The 10,789-nt window shown below is 37.8% G+C and overlaps 1 protein-coding gene across 1 annotated transcript in view; it reads right to left on the reverse strand.

The window, feature by feature from the left end:
- l3mbtl4 (L3MBTL histone methyl-lysine binding protein 4) overlaps window positions 1-4,195 on the reverse strand; it is a 21,494-nt gene extending 17,299 nt beyond the window's left edge. Inside the window, exons 1-2 of the mRNA XM_013914449.1 lie at window positions 4,129-4,195; window positions 1,911-1,964 (exon numbers count right to left, since the gene is read on the reverse strand). Of these exons, the coding sequence (XP_013769903.1) occupies window positions 1,911-1,938 (28 nt within the window). The 5' untranslated portion in view covers window positions 1,939-1,964; window positions 4,129-4,195. The remainder of the gene's footprint in view (window positions 1-1,910; window positions 1,965-4,128) is intronic.
- Between the last annotated feature and the right edge of the window lie 6,594 nt (window positions 4,196-10,789).

The following is a 10,789-nucleotide window of genomic DNA, read 5'->3' on the forward strand; positions in this document are numbered from 1 at the left end:
TATATAGATAAAGTCACGCCACAGCATCTCAATTGGATTTAGGTCAGGATAGGCCACTCGTTTTGTTTTTCTTAAGCTATTCAGAGGTGGACTTGCTGGTACGTTTTGGTTCATTTGTGCTGCAGTACCCAACAGCGTCTAAGCTTCAGGTCATGAACAGATGTCCCAACATTCTCCTTTATGTTGTTTTGATAGACAGCAGAAGTCACTGTTTCATTTACCACAGCGAGTCTTTCAGGTCCTGAGGCCGGAATCATTTTTCCACACACGGCCATGTAAGTTTGGAATTTTTTCCCCTTGAAAATGAACACTTTCATTAAAGAAACTGCATTTTGTGTTTACTTTTGTTATTTTTGTCTAAAAGTACATCTGTTTGATGATCTGAAACATTTAAGTGTGACAAACATACAAAAATCCCAAAGGGGGCAAACACTTTTTCATACCACCATGTATATTTATATATATGTATATAGAGAAATAACACCTACATTTAGATACTGCATTTTGTTTCCTTGTGTTATTTTTGTCTAATATTTAAATCTATTTGATGAGCATTTAAGTGTGACAAACACTTTTTCACACCACTGCATACACGTGTGTCTGCACACACACAGACACACACACGACCAATACAAGGTTGTGTGGCTCTGTAAACATGACAATGTTTAACATCCTATATATGGCAATGAGGCATTTTCTTTAAGGGCAACACACACTGACAGTGACTCTTCTAATGTTTAATGTTAAGTTGAATGCTTTCTCAATAGCTCAATAACATATTAATGAAAATGCCAAGATTTTAATTAATAAGTTATTAGTGCAAAAGTCAAACGTTATTATAAAGATAAACTGTAATCCATTTTTATAAGAACTGTTAATTACTTATTAATTAAAAGCTAAACTTTTAACAGTCTAAGAAGCTATGGCACCCTGCATATGCTCATCAATACAGTTTTTGTTTACTACTAGCACCTTTTGAGCAGTTTTTGTCAGGCCTACATCGATACAAAAACATGGATACAAACTCTAGTGAATATTAATTTAAATATGGGCGACATACATTAAATGTACATATGGACATATATAAATACATAAGCTACACATATATTCATCATCTTACTATAATACGATATACCACAATCGTGTACCAAGCTGTTATATATCACAAATGCCTGCACAAATATGTAAAACAGTTTGCAGACATTCACAAATTGTTACACCTTGCAGACTGAAAGGGATCTGGGTCCTAGCAGGTGAACTGTCAGTTTAAACAATAGGAAAAGATTATGTACATCAAAACAAATGAAAGTGGACACAAACAACAGTGAATATCTGGAACAGAATTGTAAAAAACCCTGAAAGAAATGTTCTCATTGGTTAGGAATAAGTAGGTCTGATGATGATTAAGTTTCAGGATAAGAAGTGATCTTGCTACACAGCAAAGAGTGTGAAAGCTTTTCTTTAGATAAGACTCACATCTGTGACATCAACTGGAAAGTGAAAAAAGATCCATGAAAACAAAGCTGATCTGCTAACAACTTGTTAATAAAGTTGGAACCATCTTGATGAACAATATTAATAATAATAATAATAATAATAATAATAATAATAATAATAATAATAATATTCTACACAATCTGAAAATGTGACATTCAAGAAAGTAATCTAACTTGTTTGAGTTGTGTTTCATGAACCCAGAACATTCAATTGTTAACATCTGTGCTTTTTTATCTACTGCAGAGTAAAAAAAAAAGGCTGAATTGGGATCCTTCAAGTGTAGTAAGTCGACAGGTTTTGCAGGAGTTGTAAAATAAACATTTAGCATCTGACTAAAATGCAATCTTAACTCTAACAATGGTGGATTTTACAGAAAGAGTTTACCCAGGTGAGTCAGGAGCTGAGTGTGTTACCTTGAGCGCTGCTGATTTTGCTCTTCATCTCGTGTCTTCTTCTTTGGTTCCTATCTGCTCAAACAGAAAAACAAACAGAAGTAAAGTTTGAACTGATGTTGTTCAGTTAAAGTTCTAGCAGTTTATTATCTGAACCAGTCAGGTAATCAATGAATAAATCATTCAGTACATACTTAATAATCCAAGTGGGTGCAGCAAAAATCACACCAAGAACACAACACATAATCCTCAACGAGATGAAAAGGAGTGACAGCAACACATCTGCAAAAATTACTATTCGTTAATGATCTATTAAGGTAAGGACAACTGCTCTCCAAAATAAACAATAAAATATGATGTCTCCAGTTTGTGAAGACCACCTAAATGTTTCACAGTACCACTTTACTCTGTTACCCAGTGTTTCTGCTTCAGCCTCAGTCACATAAAAAGAGCTATGTCATAAGTCATGGGTCACCTATTCTAATCAGAGACGTTATCAAACGATGATAAAATTGTTATTAAATATCTATAAAGAACATAAAAATCTAACTAAAAATGTGATGCAAGTGCAAAAGGGACGAGAATTAAAGCTGCAGAAAACATTGTTGAAACAGTGTCAATAAGGAGCAAACAGCAGTCAAAATCTAAATAACAACTTTGGAATGTTCTTCAAGAAGCCTAAAATACTATTCCTGAAGACTTACTAAAGAAAGCTGCCTAAGACAGTTCAAGCTGTGTTGAAACATAAAGATGAAAAGCTCATAGAAAAGTATAAACTCTGTGTTTGCCTTATACACTGTATTTCCATTTATGTTTGCACATCTGAATAAATTGCTGCACCTTTTCCCCCATTTCCCCAGCAAAATATAAAGTAAATAGGTGTGGTTCACGACTTTTGCACAGTACTGTATGAAGTAAAACAAAATATATCTTGCATCCAAAAAAACTAAAATCATTAATATTTATAAATGTTAATCCATTTGCACTGTCAAGTGCAAGTGGATTAAATGTATGAACTTTTTCATAGTCACGTTAGAATTTCAGTTTCAGCAAATAAAAAGTGAAAGATTTAAGATTAGAATAGTCTTTTAAAGGAGCACAGAGACAAACATGTGATCTAAACTCCAAACTCACACAACAGCTATAACATCAACTACAAAAACCTCAACATCAACACCAGCATTTTGACTCTAAATCAACTAAATCACCAATGAGCTAATTGTCAATGATTTTTGACAAAAACATTGTGACTACACTTGTCATCATCTTTATCATGGCAGGAAGCAACGCCATTAAAACACACAGGAAGTCAACACACATTCACCTTCAAAATAAAATCCTACATGTATTTGGGGGCAACTGCATCACCTCTGACAAAATGAAACCCATCAGATTCTCAAAAACATTTGTGGCTGTCAGAAATATAAATGTAACAGATAATATATTGAAGATATTAATTAATCTTATATAATAACTATAAGATATTAATTATTTTTCATCTAAGGGAGTATTTTCATTTATACATCAGTTTGAAATGGTTAAAGTACTGAAACACTGAGTGAGTAAATATAACTGAGTGAGCATACTCGGTTATATTTATTCTTAATATACAGAGTAAAACAATCTCTCTGTAGCTGCTGTACCTTTGATTAAATTGTTATATGTGACTCAGTTAGCTTATAACACATTTTGTTTAAAATGTACAAAGTAAAGTTAAAGTTATGAAAGCACTCGAGGTCTACTTCTCCTGTTCTATAAATCTACACAGATCTCGTTAGGTTTACTGATAATTATTGTTTGGATCTCAAAATGTAGCTCAAAAAACTTTAGGAGTTTATTTTGATAGAATATTTTTGTTTTCAATTCTGCCTTTTATTTTTAAGAAAAGCATGATTTAAAAAATAAAGTCTAATTACGTCCCCCTGTCGAGTTTTTCCAACTCTCTATTGCGGTTTCTGGACTTTTATTGCAAAAATGACGACTGTAAAGATTTTGTTCTGCAGCAAAAGCTCTTATTATGAAGGCGCGATCGGAAGCGCGCCAAATGAGTGTGTCCCGACAGCTTCTTTCAGGAAACAAACAGCGGAATGAGGCGGCGGTCCGCGTCTCTCCCCGTCGCCCTGAGCTCCCCTGTGAACGGCAGCAACAGCAACAAATAGGCAGCTAAAGTAGCTACAGGGCCAGACAGAGAGGGACGAGGCGAACCGACCCAAGTACCGGAGCGCAGTATGAGACTTACCAACCGCGATGAGCCGTCTCAATCTGCTGACACACGAAACAACACGGAAACGCCGAGAAACGGAGCCTCTGCGCATGCTCGTGTAGGAGTGAGAGAGCGAGCGAAAGAGAGAGAGAGGTCAATATTCAGTAACTGATCCCGTTTGTGGCACAAACACTCCCACCCATTGTACTGCTCAGTAGTCAGAACGCCTATTACAAATATTTAAAGAAATAAAAACTTTGATGTAATTTGCAGGACTTTATTATTTGGAGCCTTTCCTTTCCTTACTTAGTTCTTTACGTTTAGTAAAAATAACAAATACATTTTTAAAAAGCGTGCTTCCCCAGTGGGAAATTACTCCAGTACAGGCAAAAGCCCTGCATTCCGAACTTCAGCAAATGTACATTTCATCCAAAACGGATTTTTAGTTTTTCCTTTTGTTTGATGGCTTACCACACACCAATGGACCAAAAGAATGACACTATTTTGACATAGGTTTGATCTTAAGGATCTACTAGTTTGTGTTTGTGCGTGACATTGCAGCACAAACATGTATTTGCAAGATAGACTGGAATAAATAATGACGCATCAAACATTACATAGGCTGCAGTGAATTTCTGTTGATGCAGGCTATTGAGCTTTGAGGTTCCCAGTCAAACTTAGTTTTGAAGCACATGTTAAAAGCACTTTTACTCTTGTATTTTTCAAAAAAAAAAAGATACCATACCCAAAATATTAACTCTCAAAAAAATAAAAGAAACAATCATAGGACATTTTGCAGATTTCAAATAAACAACAACAAACACTGTTTGTAATACCGGTAATACCGGTATAATGCTGGGCAACGATAAGAAAATGAAATATCGCAATAGAATATGGGGAAAACGCGCATGTGCAGTGTCTTTGTTTTCATATGCACATGGCGGAAAAAGCATGGCGGCGACGGAGAATGAGAAGGGCGAAAGCAGATTGTTGAATGAAACAGATGAACCAGAACTGGTTTGTAAAAATGCTTCAGTGGTGTGGAACTGGTTTAGCTTTCGACCGTCAGATACACAACAAAGCACTATTTTTGGTAGCGCATGCTAGCATGCATGTAAGAGGTGTAGTGCTATTAATTTATGCTTAAACACTGATCACATTGATCATACAAGTGATGTAGTGCATCCAAAGTGACAGTTTGAGTACATTAGAGAGCTATTATTAGAAGATCAAATATTAGAAAGATTTCATAAATGGATCAGAAAGCCAGCTGTGAATAGTTTCATTTCCATCTGTCTCAGCATCATTGTTATGGATGAGTCTTGGGGGTCCAAGCCCATTACTGTGGTTACTCTGCCCCATCAGCTGAATTCTACCGATACACTTCTACAGCTTAAATTAAGTCCAGACTTATAGTTTAAAGTTCCAAACCTGCTCTGACATTAACATCTGCACAGGTTTAGTTTTCCATGGACAAACTGGCCCAATACTTTTGTCTGCTTAGAGAACTACCAAGGGGTCTTTTTGACCCCTGTGGCGTTTTAACTACATGTATTGTCTGGGCTGGCATCACCGGAAGAACTCTCAAATGGTTTGCATCACACTTATCTGATGGATATTTCGCAATTCATATCTCCTTATGTGTGCCACAAGTACATGGAGTCCTCCAGGGCTCAATCCTTGGACTAATTCTGTTTTCATTTTACATGTTACCACTGGGTCATCTACTTCACAGCTTCAAAGTTACCTTCTTCCATCGCTATGCGGATGATACACAGCTGTAACTTGTCTTTCTATTACAGCCACTCCTTACACAATCCTTCTGTTCAGCCCTTACAGCTTCTGTAAAGAGGTCAGTCATTACATCAGCTGGCATTGTCATATGCTCTGCTAAGAACCATGGTATTAGTTTATTAATAACATATAAAGCTCAACCTGGTCTGGCTCTGTGCAGCCTGTAGAACAGAGCTATTGTCTGATTATTTGATCAGGGTCTCTTAACTGTTCCAAGCTTTTATTTTAAATACAGAGGCGACCTGGCTTTTTGAGATTAAAGTGTTAAACTTTGGAACAGCCTTCCTCCGTCTATTAGGTTGACTGAATGAGTTTATTTTAACCCACAGCTGAAAAAAAATTTGTAGGTTAACTTTTCCTTAGTCTTTTTCCCATTATAAGACCACATGTCTCTGAATGTTAAAATACAGTACATTTATCTTTAATGTGCAGTTTTATTAAAAATGTGAAGCATTTAGTACTTTTTGTTTTAAAAGAGGTGAGTACTCACAATTTGGTATTGAGGCTGCTATAACACGAGCCAAAGCAAGCTAGATTGATAAGGGATTGATAGATAAATATTTTGTTAGATAGAAGATAAATAGTTTTTGCAGGGCTGAATGGGTCACGGGTGGATCGTTGAGCACGGGAGTGTTTGACCAAATGGACGGAGAACCAGCTGGGTTGCTGACGTTGTAGAGCGCTGTGGGAACTGTAGCTGAACTGAGCAGAGAGCTCAATCTGTGGAGTACTAATAGACAGAAAACCCCCAACAATCAGATGATCACTCCCAAGAGCGGGCGTTTGGTGGTGGTGGGAAAAAAAGTACGCTTTGTTTAGTTTTTACTTGTAATTAGAAAACACACCTGGGGCCTCCCTCCCTGTTCTGCTGGGGTGGGCACATTGAGATGTGTAGTCTCGGGTCGTCAGTACTTTTGGGGGCTGCAGATGACGGGGATCTCCTTGATTCTCTGTCTGCCTCTGGCTCTTGGGGGGCTGCTTTGTGACCAAGACACATACAAGGCACGCTTTTACATTCCTTACCTTTACATTTGTTGTGCCAGTCTGGTTCATATGTTCTAGTGCCAACCTCATTAGACCCTTCGTTAAACTCCTCATATTTTTCTACTTTGCTTCTTTGATGTGTCATCTCACTCTCTTTCCTGCTCTCTCCCTGTGGGGTTGCCTTCTCTCTCTCCCACCTAGAATAATGTGTGAATTAATAAACGGTTGTCAGATGGTGAATGCCAGAGCCACATTGTTGTTTTGTGTTTTTTGAGTTTGTGTTCTCCACAACAAGTTCCTACATGGTACTTTTAGCTCCTTCTTTATTTTCCCAAGGGGCTGCCACAGTGGCTAGTTCTACACATTTGATTTGACCAAGACCACCACTAAAAATACACAAGCTTGTGACCCTCTGAGATTGGGTTTGTGTCTTCTCCCGATCTCAAACCAGGGATGTTTTGCATATAAGGTGAATGTGTTAACCTCTACACTACGGAGGAAAAAATGTTTCAGTATAAGCATATGATTAAGAAACAAAGGGTTTTGTCCATGAAATTGGTTGAGAGCTTTTAATTTGAAATAAACACATTAAACATTGAGTTTGTGTAACCAGGCACACGTTGCATAAATTACCCCCCTTTAAAGTCAACGACGTAATTCAACAACAACAACAACAATTCAACAGAGGTCCAGATAGCTGATTCCTGCAGTGTCATATTAGTAATGAGAGATCACCTGAGTGCAGTTGATGTTTGTCAAATGATTTTAGTATGAAAACACGTGTATGTGAGGTCCAGTCTCTGGTTCATCAGTATTCCTGCCACAATTGTAACATGGTGACAAAAGAACATCCCAAGCATCACAGAGAACGAATCAATGAAAACAGATGGCTACAAAAGATTTCCAACTGACTGGACATCCCACAGAGTTCAGGTAAATCCATCATTAAAAAATGGAAGCACTGGGGTACTTGTCTGAATCTGCCTAGAGCCGGCCATCCTCATATACTGAGTGAGAAGAGTAAGAAAAAGATTGGTGAGGTAGGGCCACCAACACAGCTATGACCACTCGGAAGGAGTTAAAAGCTTCAGGGGTTCCAGTGGGACTGGTTATACATATATAAGTATTATTTATTTCATTATTATTGTATTATTGTATCATTGTTATAAGGAGAAATGTTTTGTTATTCTAAGAAATTACCTCTGTTTCTGTATTGTTTACAGCTCAGACCTTAATTCATCAGATTCCTCGTTGCCTCAGTGTAAAGGCCTCAAACCCAATAACATTTAAATGTGGACTCGGGTCAAGTTCTTTGCAAAATCCCATGGAAGTGAGGTTTATATTTGCTGCACACAACTGCAGTGGCTCACTTCTCTTGTACTGGCAACAGCAATAAACACAGCTTAATGATGGAGTTTAAAAGCCTCAGCAAGGTGCAGCTTCTGAGGATCTTCTCTAACAGACTGATTCAGCCCCACTGTCACAAGGACAGACACAGAAAATCTCTCATATCTCATCCACTGACTCTCTACAATGCAGTACATCTGTCTAGCAGAGTGTAATGTTCTTTTCTTTTGCACCCTTGGAAAAATGGACATGTCATATGATATTTCTTACTACATTTAGTAAGCTATTACTTCTTGTTTACCAAATAAGATGTCTCTCTTTATATATGTAAGGATTGCTGCAATAACAGGAATGACTGAAAACCAGTTTCAACCAGTCATAAGAAAGTAATCAATTATAAGGGTAATTCTAGTAACCCTGTAGGCACAGATGGCTTGTTATTATTATTTAGCTGGCATTAGAAAACCGTGTAGACCCTCTGGTGAAAGATTATAGCATAAAAGTACCCTGCAGGTTGCCCTGTACTAATTCACTAGCTGACCGTGTTTTCTTTTAATAAAGACTTTTCTATTCTGTGATAAGTTAGTCAGCCCAGGACAGCTGACTGTGTCTCTTATAACAAAGAAAAATCAACATATTTACTCTGATACCGGTACTATAAAGTTGTGATACCATCATAATAGTCCGAGTTGGCGTCCAGCAGCTGGTCTAAACTGGGAAGCTCCAGCCCGCCCATATTCCTATGCTCTTACCAAGCACACGTACAGGCCCCTCCTATCGCCTCTTCTCATGTCTCCACGCAGAGAGGATCGGGAAGCATACTGATCCGAGGTGAGTCTCTTTTTTCCTGTTTTTGCTCTCGATGCCTGATGGTGATAGGGAACGGTGTGATTATTGATAGAAAATGTACTGGTTGTTAAAGATAGTCAGCCTAATATAAGACAGATCCAGTCTGAGGAACAGTTCCACTTCAGTTCCAGAGCCACTTGAAATTTAGAAATATTGAAATAGATAGAAAGTAGAACTCTGGTGAGTGTTTTGGACTCCGGGCCTATTTATATTATTATTATCATCAAAGCTATGACAGAAGTCATAATCGAAACTGAGTTGAAACTGAGAACAAATGACAGCAAACTGCACTAGCTTGTACTCAACCCATCGAAGTCCATATTTTTCATCACTCTGCACGCGGAGTAATCAGGTCAAATTGTCTTATGACCCGAGTGAAAACACTTAGTTCTTGATGCTGTGATTGGCCAGCAGCATCCATTTCCTCTGTCCTAATGGTGGACACACAACAGTTTTAGCTGTAGCACCCCACCCTGTTGTCCCTCGAGAACCAAAACCATTAGCCCAAGGTACCCCTGACACACAATGAAGGCCCCTCAACCCCATCACACACACACACACACACACACACACACACACACACACACACACACACACACACACACACAGATCAATATATGGAAAGAGGCTGACTTCCTTCTTCCTTTCTTCATACACTTCATAAATATATAATGTGAGCTCAGCTTCATTCCACCAGCAGCCACAAACTCTGATATCATATAAATACAGATATAACATATATAACTGTCTTATGTTATATATGTCTTATAATTAACTAAAATAAACTTATTGAACTATAAAATGTGTGTTGTTACAAATTCTGTTACATACAGAGAAAATACAGTCACAGGTCTTTTTGTCAAGTATACTTGTTCAGCTGTTCTTAAGTGCAAATAACTAAACAATCAATCACGTGGCAGTAGCTCGATGCATTTAGTCACAAAGTCGTGAAAAACCTGCAGAAATGAAAACCTAAGGATCAAAATGAGGAAGAAAAGGTTGGTTGTCGGTGCAGGATATACTGATTTGAGAATTTCAGATACATCTGATCTGCTATAGGATTTTTTTCACACAATCTCTAGGGTTAATGGGGACAACATGCCAAACCTTAAAGCAGACTGGTTACAGCAGCAGAAGGCCACATCTGTCAGCCATAACACGAGCTCACCAAAATCAAATATCAGAAGATTGGAGAAATGTTGCCTGGATGAGTGTTGATTTCCGCTGGGACATTCAGATGATATGATAAGAATCTGGTGAAAACACATGAAAGCACTGATCCGTCCTGCCTTGTATCAACAGCTGAGGCTGGTGATTGTGGCGTCCTGTTATGGGCGATATTTTCAGAGCACACTTGATGTTGAACCGAGTATGATTTAAATGTCCCACCATGTTATTACTTTCTTCAAGTAATGAGTAAAGTAAGGGATTACTATTGCAAAAAAGTAATTTGATTACTGTTACTTTCCCATAGGCGTTACTGCGTTACTAAACTGTGATTTTATTTGTCATGTTGTCTCATGATCAATGTTCCCTCTAAGCTGCGCACGTGCGCAATTGCGCACTGCTGGCACGTCTCTGCGCACAGAAAATCTGCGTTGTGCACAAAAAAAAAATCTAACCTGAATTGAAATTAAAATAAATACTTTAACAATTCTGTTTTGCAGTCAGTAAGTGACTGGATGCTCCCGTATGGGATTAGAACGATGCCACTTTATCCCAT

Source organism: Pundamilia nyererei, unplaced genomic scaffold (assembly GCF_000239375.1).
Source record: "Pundamilia nyererei isolate P.nyererei 1_Seehausen unplaced genomic scaffold, PunNye1.0 scaffold00198, whole genome shotgun sequence".
In the NCBI taxonomy this organism is placed as follows: Eukaryota; Metazoa; Chordata; class Actinopteri; order Cichliformes; family Cichlidae; genus Pundamilia; species Pundamilia nyererei.